Here is a 17,833-nt window from a genome sequence, read left to right on the forward strand (position 1 = left end):
TATTTTAAAAAATAATAAAAAAAATTAAAAAATAAATGAATAAAAAAATGAAAAGTTGCTCTTTACTTACATTTGAGAATTTTTAAAAAAAGATTATTTATACATACAAGAACAAGGGTACAGGCCAGCGGTGCAGGGGTGGGGGGCAGTGAGAGGATTCACCAGAAACAGAGTGGGGAACAGAACAGGGGCATCTAGTGAAATACACTGTTGAGGGGAGCAGCGGGCAAGACAGGAGAGGTTTATGAGTGTTGACCTTGTCCTCATTTGCATGTTGTCAATTTCAGTGAATTCATTTATGATACTTTTCCCCATCCTTATAAATTAAAAAAAATTTTTTTAGTCAAGTCAGCCATTTGTTTGGCTATGAGATCTGACTTTCCCTACTCTTAAGATTACCAGAATATTTGTATGGAAAGTTTAACTTTGCTCATTAAAATTTCTAATCCATCTGGACTTAATATTTCTATAAGGTGAGATAAAAATTTATTTTATGGGCTCCTTTCTTTCACATTTGAAATATCTCTTGTATACTAAATCTTGTTCTAGCCTTGAACTACTTCTAAACTACTTGGTGCAATCAGACTGTCTTTGATAATTTTTAATGTCATTTTTCTCAATAATAGGAAATGTGTTGTTATGTGTACATATTATAAAGCTTGAATAATTGTTTCAGAGATAATTTTTATAAGTTTATATAAGGAAAGCCCATTATGTTTTTATGTTTGAAAATTCAAAATATTTTATTTTTTTTTATTATTTTTTTTAATTTTCTAGAGGCATGTCTTATTTATTTATCTATTTGTTTGTTTGTTTGGTTGTTTGGTTTATACATGCACTGGGTACAGTCAGAAGCCGGGAGGGTGAGAGAATTCACCAGAGCCAGAGCAGGGCAGGCAGAAGGACCGAAGTACACTGCTGAGGGGAGCAGCGGGCAGCAGGAGAGGTCTGCGCGCCATGTGGGACCCTCCTTCGGTGGCCGGGGAGCAGCCGGGGATCGAACCGGCGCCTCAGAGGCCGCGGGCAGCTTCGCAACCCAGCGCTCAACCGCTGCGCCACCTGGGAGGCCCGAAAATTCAAAATATTTTAGCATGTAATCTGATTACTCTAAAGTTACAGAAAATTACACTGAAAGTGAATTAAAGTACAAATTTGAATGAGTGTAAAATTACACTAAAATTACACAGATATTGTAACTTTTTATTCCCATTTCAGTTCCTTGTTGGTACACGTTGTTGCAGTTGTGTTTCCCTTCGTTGCTCCTTGCTCGCAAGGAAAAATATATGAGAACCAGAGCCGTGAAGGTCTTTTGATAACAGTAGATCCCTCTTAGCCACAGTTTAGACACTATTTGATCCACATATCAAAAATAAGTCAGTTTCATAATTTCCTAAATTTCTTGGCATAATGTAAACTTTTTAAATTAATATAACCAATCATTGTCACTGTTTCAGTGAAACTAAATATACAATGGCTTTAATCTTTAAAACCTTTTAATGTCTGTAAAACATTTTTTTATATAAATGGACATTATGTTACCCATTTAAAGAGGATATTAAAGTTTTGAGACGTTAATGTCAAATAATAGGAAAGATGGAAACCAAGTACTGTAATGTTTTCCTGTTTTATCTTATTTTAATTAAGTAGGTAATTTCCTAACAATAAATTTAATCAGGTGGTTCTGTCCATCTTATCAGTTCCTCCTGCTTTTCCTTTCACTTTCTTTATTCAACTGTGATTGTTTACTCAGTTTTTATATTATTAAAAGAATGCTTTATACCCTTTTTTATCAGCTGCCCTTCCTGCCTGCTGAGTTATCCATTGTTGATTATAATAATGATCTTGAACATTTTTCTTTGTTTTTTAGATTCCTGAATTTGATAATTTGTACCTGGATATGAATGGAATTATACATCAGTGCTCCCATCCTAATGATGATGATGTTCACTTCAGAATTTCTGATGATAAAATCTTCACTGATATTTTTCACTACTTGGAGGTGTTGTTTCGCATTATTAAACCTAGAAAAGTGTTCTTTATGGCAGTTGATGGTGTGGCTCCTCGAGCAAAAATGAACCAGCAGCGTGGAAGACGTTTTAGGTAAAATATTTATGTTTTATTTTACAGTGCTGTTTAGTTAATAAAATAAATCATTTTAAAGGTAATTAACATAATACATCCTCAGTTCATGTTTTGTTTCTGCTTACATTTCACTAGAAATGGAAATATCTCATACTTATAAAAATGTCACATAAAAATCAGTTAAGTAAACAATCGAGATGAAATGTCATTTCTCAGAGCATATGTTGGCCTGTATGAAGTTACTCTGTGTCACAAATTTTTAAACTTCTTGTTGGTGATTTTAAACGTTAGTACTAGGAAAGTTCCTATGGTAGTTTGCCTTAAGTGAACTGAAAAATTATTCTAATGAGAACATCATTGACATTTAATTTCAACATTTGTTGACTGCTCAGACCTTGGGAAATGGTGAGTGGGTTTAGAAGGGCACTGATGGAGTATGGGAAGAGAACTGAACTAGAACATTCAAGGTATTATCAGCATTTGCTATGTAATCTAGATAGTAAGAAAAGTAAAAGGGTGAGAGGAAGTTGTAGACAGGATTTTAAAGTCAAATTCTTGGACATAGCAGTGACTCAGGCTGTGTCCTTATTTATGAATTGTAGAAGTAAAGTTAAGAGTGTCGTTAGAATAAAAGAAAAGACGGGCCTCCCTGGTGGTGCAGGGGATTGGGACATACGCACATGACACAGCAGACCTCTCCTGTCTCCCCCACTGCTCCCTTCAGCAGTGTATTTCAGTCAGTCTGCCTGTTCTACTCCCCACTCTGTCTCTGGTAAATCCTCTCACCCTCCACACCTCTGGCTTATACCCTAGTTCTTGTATGCATAAATAAATAAATCTTTAAAAAAAAAAAAAAGAAAGGAAAGACTCCTGGGTCCTTTGTGTTTACTAGATCATTAGCATAGTGAATTTTTTCATTATTATGGCTGGTAAAGAAGTGGAAAGGACTATGAATCAAATGTGGAATTCTTCAGGGCAGGTGGAAGAGTACTCAGGAGTAAGAAGTGAAAATGGGAAGAGAATGTTAAAAAATACTGACTTAATATCAGAAGTGAAAAGATACTGAAAAAATTAGCACAACTATGAAATCCTTGATACATCTCTTACTGAAATTTAGATTCTCAAGTATCAATCCAAAGCTTTCTTAATCCAAATCTCTGAGAATTTGACCCTGGAAACTATTTTTTTTGTTTTTTTTTTTTAAATAGAGGCATGTTTTATTTATTTATTCGCTTGTTTGTTTTTGTTTTTGTTTGTACATGCACTGGGTACAGTCAGAAGCGCGGGAGGGTGAGAGAATTCACCAGAGCCAGAGCGGGGAGCAGAGCAGGCAGAAGGACCGAAGTACACTGCTGAGGGGAGCAGCGGGCAGCAGGAGAGGTCTGCGCGCCATGTGGGACCCTCCTCTGGTGGCCGGGGAGCAGCCGGGGATCGAACCGGCACCGCAGAGGCCGCAGGCAGCTTCGCAACCCAGCACTCAACCGCTGCGCCACCGGGGAGGCCCCCTGGAAACTATTTTTACCAGATTCCCCTGATCTTTTTTAAAGTAGTTTCTGGGAACTACTGGAATAGAAAGTGTAGTATTGAGAAAGGGTTGTGTAAACCCAAGGTGTCAGTTAGAAATTAGTTGCAGGTGATAAAAACCTAGATATTTTCAGCAGAAAAGGGTGTAATATAGAGAAGTGTAGGTGCTTATAAAAATCATTATGTAGAACAAAAGAATAGAAATCTAGGTGAGCCTTCAAAAATGACTTCCAGGGCCTCCCTGGTGGTGCAAGGGCTTAAGCACAGTACTATGAAGCTATCCGCAGCCTCTACAGCACGAGTTCAATCCCTGGCCAGGGAGCTAACCCACATGACAAAATAGACCTTTCCTGTCTTGCCCACTGCTCCCCTCAGCAGTGTATTTTAGTCAGTCTGCCTGTTCTGTTCCCCATTCTGTTTCTGGTGAATCCTCTCACCACCATCCCCACACCTCTGGCTTGTACCCCAGTTCTTGTATGCATGAATAAATGAATCTTTAAAAAAAAACAACAAACAAAAAAAAATGGCTTCCAGTAAAATACCATAAAAAAGACCTACAAGAGGCACTACTGCAATTACATACTACCACATATAGAAAGATAAGCTGATCAGAGGACCCCACCAAAACCATAGGCACTGGGAACTTCCTACTTTAACTGTGTTCCAGGGATTAAGAAGCACCACTAGAATCATAGGCTCTAAGAATAAGCCACTACTGTCTCTCTGTTAGCTCCAGAGTCTAATGCATCTGCTACATATGTACTGGATACACTGTACCTTGCTTCTCAGCACCTGCAAACCTGGAGTATTTATCTCTCTTATACTGTTAATAAAACACACGCATTCTATGATCCCATTGTCTCAACTGTCATGCAGACTTTACCATCCTTCCACATTTCACACTTTCTGTGGTGGAATCTAATTGACAGAGTTTAAGTATCCAGAAACCTAGCTGCTGGGATGTCTGAGAGTTTAATTTTTTTTTTTCTTTTTTTGCCTTTCTAACTTTTTCATCATTAGAAGATAAACTAGAAAGAAAATGAGATGGATGTTGAAATGCTGAAGATCAACCCACCATAATAGCCACAAACATTTTCTAAGTATTGTAAATATTGAATCCCCCAACCAGCATTGCTCATTCTCAGCAATTGTTTTCTCCATTCAAAATCTGTATTTATAATCCTTCCATACCTTTCTGGTGTCTAAATCTGTAGCCATCCATCTTTCCTCCCAGGATGCCACTGAAACTTCTGTACAAAATTACAAATAGACTCTTTTTGACTAACTCTAAAGAATAATTGCTTATTACCTCACTGATCTTTGGAATTTAACAATGTTGACTATTGTTTTTCTTGAACTTCCTTTACTTAATATGAATTGTAGCTACGTACTCTCTCTGGCTGCACTTTCTTAGTGTCTTTTCTCTCCCTTGGTGTTACTGTTTTTTTTTCTTTAATTAGGTTGTTTGTGTGTTTGTTTTTTGTGGTAACAATGATATACATGACTCCATGTAATGTAGGGATTAGGATCACACCTTTTTTGTGTGTTAACACAGCATGCCTGCCACCAAGCTCCTGTAAACCTCTACTATAGTCCATTGGGCCCCTTCTGACCTTTTTCCCCCCCACTCTCCCACTCTCCCCTTCTGGTAGCCTCAGTTATGCAGTCAGATTTCTAAGGTTTGTTTTGATTTGGTTTTGTCTGTTCCTTTGGTTTGTTTCTCTATATTCCTTATGAGAGAAATCATCGCTCATTTGACTTATTTTGGTTAGCACAATTCCCTCCAGTTCCATCAATGCTATTGCAACTGGCAACTCACAGGTTTTTTTTTTTTCTTCAGCCGAGTCATATTCTATTGTGTGTATATACCACACTTAATCTACTTAATCTATTTATGTGCCTACTACTTAATCCACTCATGTCTTTCAGCATGTAAGTTGTTTCCAGAGCTTGGCTATTATAAATAGTGCTACAGTGAACACAGGAGTACATCTATCCCTTTTAAATTAGTGGTTTTGTATTCTTTGGATAGACACCTAGTAGTGAAATTACTAAATCTTATGGTGGATTAATTTTTAATGTTCTGAGATACATCCATACTGTTTTCCTTTTAAAAAATTATTAATTTTTTAATTTGTTTTTAATTGAGATAGTATTTGGATACCCCCATCAGGTATTGCCACCATAGTGCTCCCACCACCAAATAACCCAAAGTCTACCACCATACTACATTCTGCTTCTTTTCCTTTTAGTTCTTTTTAAAAAAGATTTATTTATGCATACAAGAACTGGGGTACAGGCCAGAGGTGCAGGGGGTGAGGGTGAGAGAATTCACCAGAGACAGGTTGGGAAGCAGAACAGTCAGAGCTACTGAAACACACTGCTGAGGGGAGCAATGGGCAAGACAGGAGAGGTCTGCTGCGCCATGTGGGTCACTTCCTTGGCTGGGGATCAAACTCATGCTGCAGCAGCTGATGTTTAACCCCTTGTGCCACCAGGGAAGCCCTTTTCCTTTTAGTTCTTACCCTGCCTCTTTCCCCTGTCTTCTCTGGGTGTTTCAGTTCTGTAGGCAGCTTTCAAGGGTTAGTTTTTAAGCTTGTCTTTTTCTGACCGCTAGTTTAGTTTCTCTATATTCCACATATTAGTGATACCATCTGGTATGTATCTTTCTCCTTTTGACCTATTTCACTTAGTGTTCTCTCTTCCAGCTCCATCTGTATAGCCACAGATGGCAAGAGATTATCTTTTTTGATCATGAAGAAATATTCCATTGTGTATGTATACTAGATCTTCTTGATCCACTCATCTGTTTTGAGGCACTTAGGTTGTTTCTGTAAGTTAGCTATAGTAAATAACACTGCAATAAACCTGGAAGTACACAAGTTTTCTTTTGAATTAGTGTTTTTGAATTTTGGGGGTAGGTGCCTAGGAATGGATTTACTGTGTCAATGGCAGATCCACTTTTAATGTTTTAAGTCACCTCCTTGCTGCTTTCCAAAAGGGTTGGACCACTCTGCATTCCCACCAGCAGTGTAGGAAAGCTCCCTTTTCTCTATATCCTCACTAGCATTTGTTATTTCTGGTCTTTTCAATATGGGCCATTCTCACAAGTGTGAGATGATATCTCATTGTGGTCTTAATTTGCATTTCCCTAATACATTTAATCATGTGCCTGTTTTGCAGTCTGTATGTCTTCTTTGGACAAGTGTGTTTACTTTTGCCCATTTTTTTATTAGGTTATTTGGTTTGTCTTCAGAAAATTTTATGGGTTCTTTGTATATCTTAGATATCAGTCCCTTGTCAAACTATGGTGTGAAAATATTTTCTCCCATTCAGTAGGATGTCTTTTCATTTTAGTTATTGTTTCTTTCACTATGCACAAGTTTTTCAGTTTGATGTAGTCTCAGTGGTTTATGTTCTCTTTTGTTTTCCTTGCTGATGGGGACAATCCCTAAAGACATTGCCAAAGCTTATGTTGTAAGTGTTTTGCCTATGTTTTCTTCTATGTATTTTGTGATTTCAGGTCTAGTATCCAAGTTTTTATACATTTTGAATTCATTTGTACTTAAGGTGTGAGAGAGTCGTCTAGTTTCATTCTTTTGCATGCAGCTGTTCCATTTTCCCACCAATATTTACTGAAGAGGTTATCCTTGTTCCAGTGTATGTGCTTGACTCCTTTGTCATAGATTATCTGTCCATATAGGTGGGGATTCATTTCTGGGCTCGCAATTTGTTCCACTGGTATGTTGTCTTGTTTTTGTTCCAGTACCAGACTGTTTTAATTATTATGGTATTATAATTTGAAGGTTAGAAGGGTAATATCTCCATTCTTTTTCTTTTTTTGCCTTTGTTAATTGGGGTCTTTTATGATTCCATATGAATTTCAGAAGTGTTTTTTCTAGTTCTTTGAAAAATGCCATTGATGTTTTTATTAGGATTGCATTGAACCTGTGTATTGCTTTGGGTAGGATGGCCATTTTGACAATATTGATGCTGGCAACTCTGATTACTATGGACACCCATATGCTAATAAATTCAATAACCTATAAGAAATGGACAAATTCTCTGGCCACTTTGGCACCTCCCCCAGCCTGGATCCAGGGTATCAGTAATCAGGGCAGGTGCTGATGGGGTCTTACAGGAGGTCATGAGGCCTCTGGTGGCATTGGCACCCCGCCCGGTGCAGGTCCAGGGTCTTATCAGTCTGGGTGGGAGTTGGTGGGGGTCTCACAGTAGGTCAGAAGGCCTCTGGCTGCTCTGGCATTCAGTGTTTTTCTTAAATATTGGTATTTCTTAGTGTTCATCCTGGGTCCTTCATAATCTTACCCAGTGATTTTAATTCCTGTCTGTACTGATGACTCAGTACATGTTTATGCAGTTGTTTATGGTTGATATCTCTCTCCTATGTATGAAAATGCCCAATTCTTGTGTCTTTTTGGATAGCACAAATAAATTTCAGACTGAACATATGCAGAATTGAATTCATCTTCTCCTACAATTGTCTTGCATGTTTCCTGTTTCACTGAATGACAGCACCATGCAAACAAGCTGTTCAACCAAGTCCAAGAGTAACATCTTGGATTTTCCTCTCTTCCTCTAGATATGCAAGTTCTATTTATCTGGTCTTTTAAATTTGTCATATCTACCAACTTGTTTATATCTTCACTGCTGTTATCTCCATCTCTCCCACCATTAACTTTCATCAAGATTACTTGAATAGTGTTATCTTGTCCCTGTCCCACACATTCTCTATAGTGCAGCCATGTCAAATATTATGGCTATTTAATTTCCTGTCTCCCTACTAGAATGTATACTCTATATGAACAGAAATAATTTCTCTTTGATTACAGCCCAAGAACTTGTCACATAGTGATATTGAATAATCATTTGTTCAAAGTAGGAAAAGGAGAAAGAGGGAAGAAGGGAACCCATTAAAGAGACACAAATGAGTTGGCATCTTCAGAGTTTATGTTATATTGAAGAAGTGGATTAGAAAGAGGTTAAATATCACAGAAATACTATTCCACAAAGCACAACAGATAAAACTGTAGCAAGGATATAGGACATGTATTTAAAGCTGAGCATCCTAATTTATATGACATGGCATACTAATATAGTACAAATGGGTTAAGGAGAAACTGAACAGGAATTGGGGTGCCTGAATTCAAACTTTGGTACATCTGAATCTAGAACTCATGTTCTTGCTAGTAAATTCAATGGCCTCAAAAAGGAGGTGATATTGGCAAATGATTTCTTTATGTTATTGCATTTTCGTTTCATTTTTTGAATAATAGTGAAAGAACTACAACAATATGTGTTACAATTTTATGGTTATAGTTTACATAATATTTTAGAATTCACTTTAATAATGCAATTCTTGTTTGATTTCATTAACTCTAGCATATATAATGAAGTTTAAAACTATAAATTGAACTGTTAGCAAAATCAATTTTCTGTGTACTTTATAGAAAATACTTTATAATATTTGTAACACTGTGTCATTTTTATACTATTAGAACATTGTACTTTTGTAGTATTGATCTGAAAAAACTCAATTCTTTAAGAGCAGTTTCTGCGATTCATCTTTATCAATTATAATTGTTTTAAAACTTTATTGTTTTGAATTTTTAAAACGGTGAATTAGAATTTTAGTTATAAACACATCTAAGCAACAATTTGCTTATTCCCCCTTATCCTTTTCAAGAAATTTCAAGCAATTTTCCCCCCTTAACCTTTAAGGTCAGCAAAAGAAGCAGAAGACAAAATTAAAAAGGCAATAGAAAAAGGAGAAACTCTTCCTACGGAGGCCAGATTTGATTCCAACTGTATTACACCAGGTAAGTTCATCTCAAGAAAAATTCTGAGATTTTAAATGTAAAATTTTTTCAAAAATATTTTTCTTTTTTAGCCTTTATTTATGTAGTCCTTAGAACTCTATTTGCTATATTTTTCCAATTATGTCTTCTCATGTGATAGTTTGCTAGATTTATAGATGTTGATAAGAACAGCTATCAGATGCACAGAATTCCAGACATAGAAGGATCTGTCCTCCCACCATTTATTTGTATGAAAATTGATTCAGCAAGATTGTGGTGCATACAGGTTCATGTAACTAACTTGTGTTAAGGATAGGAAACCCATTTTCCTATCCAGAACACTTACTGTTCTGCTTCTCAAAAGCAGTTAAATTTTCTGTGACTTTAACAAGAAGTGAAGTCATTAGTATTATGTTTAATTTTATATCTAAAAAATCTCCTATACTTTTTAGAGCTCTGTCTAGCATCATTATAGTTCTTTACTTTGAAAAATTTCTTAAAATATTGCTTCCTCATGAATTCTTTGCTATGATAATTTTCTTTCATTAGGTGCCTTAATAATACAGTGTTTGATTTTTTTAACCAGCTTCATCCTGTTTGTGGTTTAATATTGTATTGCCTTACACTCTTGTCCATCTGGACTTTTCCTAAACCAAAATCTTTGTAGACTCAGTTTCCAAATTAACAATAAAATTTCCAGGTAAACAGTAGTAATAATAGTGGTTGTTACTGCTGTTGTTATTACCAATCTAATTGAAGCTGCATGCCTTAAAAAAGTCCTCAGAATCTAAGGCAACAGAAGATCGAGGTTTGTATTAGTGTTGAAATTCTGCCCTCTTGAGAAAATATTTGGAGCATAGTCCTTTAGTATTTACATTCCTTGACTTTCCTTATCTCACTTAACTTCATTTTAGGATGATTAGTAAAATTAGAAACAGTTGTGATATTTGTTAGGGAAAGGTATGACATTACTTGTTTTTCAAGAAAAGCAGAACTTTTGACCTTCTTTAGAGAGGCCATTTATGGATACCCAGATCTAGTATCATGTTAGACTGGGAACTCACAGTTTTCTGTTTCTCACAAATTAAACATTTTGTTTATAGGGACTGAATTCATGGCCAGATTACATGAACATCTGAAGTATTTTGTAAATATGAAAATTTCTACAGACAAGTCATGGCAAGGAGTTACCATCTACTTCTCAGGCCATGAGGTTATTACTTTTTTCTTATTTTGAGGATTTAAAAATTTTTAATATTCTGAAGTAAAGCATATTACCACTCTTTTTTATTTTTTTAAAAATACATTATATTTAGACTCCTGGAGAAGGAGAGCATAAAATCATGGAATTTATCAGATCTGAGAAAGCAAAGCCAGATCATGATCCAAACACCCGACATTGTCTTTATGGGTTAGATGCTGACTTGGTATGTATAATGTGTTTGTTATTGTTATTCTGCTTCTGCCATAGTAGTTAAATATCTGCAAGACTTAATCTTATATAAAGCACTTTCTGGCTGTGGAAACAAATTTCAGCAAACATAATAATGATTACTACTTGTATCATTACCATTACTGTATTTTTAAAACAACTGGAAATGAGCTCTTTTGCCATAGTTTGCAATAATTTATGTTCACACCTAACTGACCTTGTTGATATGAACACTCTCCTGGAATCAAGTATGGGTATGCCCTCTTGCTTAATACATGTAATACATGACTTTTAATAACACCTGGTCTTATGACCCCATGACCCAAGTAACAGTACTTGATTTTTTTAACATTTTTATTATGTAAATTTTCAAACAAAAGTAGAAGAGATAGTATATAATGAACTTCCTTGTGTCCTCCTTTCACTTTAAACAATTTGCAACTCCTATCCTTAACCATTTTTGTCCTTCCTCCTACTCCCCTGATTTATTGAAGCAAATACCAAACATTGTGTCATTTAATTGTTAAATATTTCAAAATGTTTTTTTCAAGGACATGCGTTATTTAAAAAATAAAACCTCACAATGCCATTATTCCACATAAAACAAAAATTAACAATCTCTGTTTAATATGTGAGCATCTATTTTGTATTCTTATTTCCCTGATTGCTTCATAAATATTTCATTTTGTTTTGCTGGAATCAGGGTGGAAATAAACAATAGATGTTGCAGTTGGTTGGTTGATATTAGTAGACTTTGGATATTACAAAAATATGTGAGAAAATTAACTGAAAATGTCCTTTTCTAGTTTTTTTTTTTTTTTCTTTATTTTCATGTATTAGAGGTATCCTGGCCTCCAAGGAGTCCTACATTCTTTTGTAATGGGAAAACTGCTGCATTTTATTTCTTACCCATTCCCCTATGGCAAGTGAAAAGGTGTGAATATTCAGATATTTTAAGGCAGAGGTGGCTATAAAGGTCATGTGAGTCTGAGGTCAACATTACTTTTCTTAGAAAAGAATACCCACTTTACCCTTTTCATAATCTACAAATGGGTCATATTTTACTATTTGTATATTTAGTATGTTAATAAATTATTGTCCCTTCTCTGTATGGAAATGTTTTTATTTCATTGCTTTTACAAGCCTGGTAATATACAAAATGAGAGAACAGAAATATTTCTTAGTCATTTTTCAACAGATTATGCTTGGATTAACAAGTCATGAGGCACATTTTTCTCTTTTAAGAGAAGAGGTTCGGTTCGGTGGCAAAAAGACACAAAGGTAAATCATGTTGCATGTATGTTGTACAAAAGAACAGAAATTAAATAGAGACTGTTAATCACTTAACAGATATTTGATCTGAAAATATTTTCTCCCATTCTGTGCATTGCCTTTTTATTTTGTTGATAGTGTCCTTTGATGCAAGAATTTTTAATTTTGATGAAGCCCAACCTATCTTATTTCCCTTTTGTTTCCTTTTTTCCTTGCATTGCATTTACTGTTAGTGTAATATCTAAAAAATTTTAAATCCAATGTCATAAAGCTTTGCCTCATTTTATTTTCAGAGCTTTATAGTCAGCTCTTACATTTAGATCTTTGATCCATGCTGAGTTATTTTTTGTGTACAGCATGAAGAGTCTGGTTTGTTCTTTTGCATGTTTATATCCAGTTTTACCAACACCATTTGTTGAAAGGACTGTCTTTTCCCCATTGAATGGGCTTGGCTCCTTGGTCAAAAATCACTTGAGGGCCTCCCTGGTGGCGCAGTGGTTGAGCGCTGGGTTGCAAAGCTGCCCGCAGCCTCTGCAGCGCCGGTTCAATCCCCGGCTGCTCCCCGGCCACCAGAGGAGGGTCCCATATGGTGCGCAGACCTCTCCTGCCGCCCGCTGCTCCCCTCAGCAGTGTACCTGGGTCCTTCTGCCTGCTCTCCTCCCCGCTCTGGCTCTGGTGAATTCTCTCACCCTCCTGCGCTTCTGACTATACCCAGTGCTTGTATAAATAAATAAATGAATCTTTAAAAAAAAAAAAAATTACTTGACCATGTGTATATTATTTTTGGGCTCTGTATGTTATCCTGCTGGACTGTATTTCTGTCTTTATGCTGGTATCACAGTATTTTGGTTACTGTAGTTTTGTAGTAAATCTTGAAATTAGAAGGATCTTACCTCCAACTTTGTTCTTTTTTTTTTTCCCCCAGTATTATTTTGGCTATTTGGAGTCACCTGAGATTAATGATTTTTAATACTGATTTTTCTGGTTTTATAAAAAATATCACTAAAACTCTAGTAGGGGTGGCATCAAATCTGTAGATCCCTTTGTGTAGTTTACATCTTAATATTAAATACTATTACATCCCATAATAATACCCCAGTTCATTAATATGAAATGTCTTTACATTTTTTATAACTTTAATTTCTTTCAGCAATATTTTGTGGTTTCAGTATATAAGTCATTGTGTTTCTGTTTTGTATTTTTTATCTTTTATTTCAAAGCAAATTTTTAAAAGTATGGCCACCATGCTGTATAGTACATTCCAGAACTTATTTATCTTATAATTGGCAGTTTGTAGGTTTTGACAAACTTTAACCCTTTGTGACCCCCTCCCCCAACCATTAATCTGTTCTCTATACTTGTAAGTTTAGTTTTTTGTTTCTGGTTTTGTTTTGTCTTTTCCTCCTTGGTCAACTTACTCTTAAGTGTTTTGTTCTTTTGGATGGTATTATAAATGGATTGTTTCTTAATTCCTTTAGATATTGTTGTATATTAATCTTATACCCTGTAACTATAACAAATTTGTATTTTAGCTCTGATAAAACAGGATTTTCTATATATAGAATCAAGACAGCTATAAATAGAGATAGTCTTACTTCATCTTTTCCAGTTTGGATGCCTTTCTATGTCTATTTCTTACCTAATTGCCCTGACTAGATTCTAGTACAATGTTAAATAGCTGTGGTGAAGGTGAGCATCCTTGTCTTGTTCCTGATGTTAGGAGGAAACTTTCAGCTTTTACCACGAAGTATGATGTTAGTTATAGTTTTTCATAAATTCCATTTATCATATTAAGGGTGTTTCCTTCTGTTCCTAAGTTTGCTAAGCATTTTTCCATGGAAGGATATTGAATTTGACAAATGTTTATTCTGCTGAATGATTGTGTGTTTTTTCCTTTCTTCTAGTAATGTGTTGTATCTTAATGACTGATTTTCTAAAGTGAACCACCCTTGCATTTCTGGTATAAATCCCATTGGTTCATGGTGTATAATCCTTTTACAAGCTTATCAGCTTGTATTTTTACTTAGGTTAAATTTGAAGTATAGGCCAACACCAGGAATATAGACCACTATTCCAAGCCAGGAAAGATAAGGGGAAGAAGTGTTAGTGCCTCACCATTGAAGCATTTGACTGTAGATATGAAAGTGTAGCATTTCCTTGAATAATGTCTTTTCATTCAAAGGTGTTTTAATTAATTGATGAGGAAAAAAAAGATTCCTGGCAGGAGCCTCTGAACTTGTGGAGTTTGTGTGTTCTCCCTATTTAGCATGGATAGTCTTCCTTTACTCTGGTTTTATCCCATATCACAAAGACTTGCACATTAGGTTCATTGGTGTGCATTAGATTAATTGTCCCAATATGAGTGAGTGACTGAGTGAGTGTGAATGAGTGAGTGAATCCTACAATGCAATTGTGTCCCATCATATACCTTGAGCTGGCAGAATAGGCTCCAACTACTTAAGACCCTAAACTGGAATAAGTGGGTTGGAACTGAATAAATGAAAAAATTACTGTTTAATATTAGAAGTGTTTTGGGTCTTTATTTAGAAGTTTGGTCATGTTTTTTGCAAAATATGCTGTAGGAACTTTATTCTTGTTTATATCATTTAACCTATAATAAAATTGGTTACTTAATGTGTCATTTCTCTTAAACTCACAGTTTCCGAGAACCTGTAGACAATTAAGACATTACTGTATATATTCATTTATCCATATGTTTTCTGCTGATGGCCAGCCTTAAATGGGCCAGATCCCACTAGCTTCTTACATGTATTGTGTGTTATTTAGGCTTTCTTTATTCTGAAAGTCTTTGTAAAGAAAGTATAATCTAAAACTTTGTTTGAACTTTATTGTATCTATTATAATTGCAATTATATTTCTATCTTTGCAATACCATGCAAGTTTTATATAAATTACATGCATTGATTACAAGAATTATCTTCAAATTATATGTTTGGTTTTAAGTTTTGTTAATTTTTAAAACTTGGGTCTTAAAAAATATATAATTAATTCTGTATTGATCTTCTGACAAATTGCAGAGTATGTGCACCAGAAGAAACCACATTTCACCTCCTACACTTGTCTTTAATGAGAGAGTATATTGACTATGAGTTTTCAGTATTAAAAGTGAGTATTATTATAGCTATGGATCAAAAATGAGTATGAAGAAATTTATATAGGATTTGACTTTATTCTCCATTTTGCTATAGGACAAGATCACATTTAAATATGATATTGAAAGGATAATAGATGATTGGATTTTGATGGGATTTCTTGTGGGCAATGATTTTATCCCTCATCTACCTCATTTGCATATTAATCATGATGCACTGCCTCTTCTGTATGGAACATATATTACCATCCTGCCAGAACTTGGGGGTAAGAAAAGTTTTATATCCATTTGAGGATACTTGAACTTAGTCCTCAACTAACCCTAAAAATGTCATGTGGTTTATTAGATTATGCATGCTCAAATAAAGTAGGAAAAAATAGGGTGGTTTTATTTTTTTATCTAAGGTGCCATACTCTGTAGAAATTTTCAGAAAGAAATTTTCTTTTGCAAGCAAAGAGAATAACCAGAGTTAAGCAGTCTCATTTATTGGTAACTAAAATAATCTGCACTTGATTAAGAAAGCCAACAGAAATTGTTGGTTTCACTTAGCTTCTTTCATGTTAAGCATAAAAATTCAATTTTCTGAATGGGTAAGCATCAGAATATTTAACATGAAGAAAAGACTTTTCAATTGAAATGGTAAATTGACAAACATTGGCAATGCAGAGCAAATAACAGAAGAGTAGCAGATCATTACATCTTTTCTTTAAGTTAACATATCAGATTGAATTCTTAAGATAAGCTCTTGAACAAGTCTCATTTAATTATCAAATATTGTTGGAAATGTGGGAGGATTATTATTATATGTACCTGGAAGCTATTATATTCTGCTTTAGTTCTTACATATTATATATTAGTTCTTAAATATTGTATATTATAGTAAAATTAAGTATAGAAACTCAGGCCAGTTATATAGCCTAATACTGAGTATTTTTTCTTGAGTGGTCAAATTATAAAAAGAATTTTGTAGAATTGTTTTTAAAAAAATATTGTTTGGAATATTACTCAGCAATCAAAAAAGATAAACTCATGCAATTTGCAGCAACATGGATGGAGCTGGAAAGGATCATGCTCAGCGAGATAAGCCAGAAAGAAAAAGAAAAAGAAAAATACCAGATGGTCTCACTCATAGCAGGAATCTAGAAAACCTAAATAAGGGACCAGGAAAAAGAATAACTATAAGAAAGAAAAAATCAAAATCAACAAACAACTATGACCCAGAGACACACTATGGGGGAGTGGAGGCGGGAAAAGGAGGGATTGGGGTCAAAATAAGGGGGGTGCAATTGTATGGGAAATATAAAAATAAATTATAAAAAAATATTGTTAACTGCTAGTATAAATTTAGGTTTTGTTCCTTTTAGGTTATATTAATGAAAGTGGCCATCTAAACTTACCTCGATTTGAGAAATACCTTGTGAAACTATCAGATGTAAGTAATAGAAGTTTTTTTTAAAAAAAGATTTATTTATTGATGCATATAAGAACTGGGGTGTGGGGGTGAGAGGATTCACCAGAGACAGAGTGGAGAACAGAACAGGCAGATTGACTGAAATACAGTGCTGAGGGGAGCAGTGGGCAAGTCAGGAGAGGTCTGCTGTGCCATGTGGGTCACCTCCCTGGCTGGGGATCGAACTCGTGCTGCGGTAGCTGCGAATAGTTTCATAGGTTGCATAGGTTGTGTCTTAACCCCTTGTGCCACCAGGCAGGCCCAGTAATAGAAGTTTTGTCATGGAGTAACTGTAAATAATCAGTAACCAATTGCATGATCACAGAAGAGAGAGGTTTTGTAATTTTACTCTAATTTTGTAAAATCATTCTGCATAAATAATTTCACCTAAATTATTTTAATTTTCAGAGTAATAGATGAGGTCCCCATGTGCATGGAAAAATAACATTCTCTGATTTCTTGTGCCCCAGAAATAGGCACTATTAAATTTTTTGGTAGGAATTCTTCCATGCATACTTAAATTATTCTTAAATGAATTTAAATGTTTCTGTACAGTTTGATCGGGAGCATTTCAGTGAAGTTTTTGTGGACCTAAAGTGGTTTGAAAGCAAAGTTGGTAACAAGTACCTCAATGAAGCAGCAGGTATTGCAGCAGAAGAGGCCAAGAGCTACAAAGAAAAGAAAAAATCAAAGGTGTTTGATTTTTTTGGTGTTTTTTATTTCCTTTGCTGTGAAGATAAAACTGATATTTCTTGCCTTTCGTTTTCTTTCATATGATTTTAGGGTTGCCTTGCTTCATTTTTATGTCTGTAGACATTTAAAATATGATTTGGGTCTCTTTCTTTATTGAGTCCAGTCCTTTAAATCTTATTGTTAGGCAACTGTCCTGCCAGCCTGTGACTGTGTAGGTGTCTCTCTTCACCAGCTTCCTCCCTTTGCAAAGCAGCATAGTCAGTTCTTCCCCCTAGACTGCCCACCTGTGACTAGTCACTCAGGCCTCTCTGTTAACAAATCTACCCCTTTGAGGGGCAGCTCTTTCTCCCCACTTGTGACTGTGCAGGAATCCTTGACTTCCCTTTTTATAATAAACCTGTCTTTTTGAATATTAAAAAAAAATCTTACCTTTAAAAATAAATTTCTTTTTT

General features: G+C 35.2%; 1 protein-coding gene across 3 annotated transcripts in view; it reads left to right on the forward strand.

The window, feature by feature from the left end:
* Positions 1 to 17,833, forward strand: part of XRN1 (5'-3' exoribonuclease 1) — a 128,859-nt gene that overhangs the window by 9,583 nt on the left and 101,443 nt on the right. For all 3 annotated transcript variants that reach the window (XM_037525850.2, XM_037525851.2, XM_054700762.1), the window contains exons 2-10: positions 1,868 to 2,100; positions 9,346 to 9,443; positions 10,526 to 10,635; positions 10,739 to 10,849; positions 12,053 to 12,135; positions 15,165 to 15,252; positions 15,336 to 15,504; positions 16,603 to 16,670; positions 17,244 to 17,381. In XM_037525850.2, coding sequence (XP_037381747.1) covers positions 1,868 to 2,100; positions 9,346 to 9,443; positions 10,526 to 10,635; positions 10,739 to 10,849; positions 12,053 to 12,135; positions 15,165 to 15,252; positions 15,336 to 15,504; positions 16,603 to 16,670; positions 17,244 to 17,381 — 1,098 coding nt within the window. The remainder of the gene's footprint in view (positions 1 to 1,867; positions 2,101 to 9,345; positions 9,444 to 10,525; positions 10,636 to 10,738; positions 10,850 to 12,052; positions 12,136 to 15,164; positions 15,253 to 15,335; positions 15,505 to 16,602; positions 16,671 to 17,243; positions 17,382 to 17,833) is intronic.

This window comes from Talpa occidentalis, unplaced genomic scaffold, assembly GCF_014898055.3.
Source record: "Talpa occidentalis isolate TD23 unplaced genomic scaffold, MPIMG_talOcc4v2.1 talOcc4.4, whole genome shotgun sequence".
In the NCBI taxonomy this organism is placed as follows: domain Eukaryota; kingdom Metazoa; phylum Chordata; class Mammalia; order Eulipotyphla; family Talpidae; genus Talpa; species Talpa occidentalis.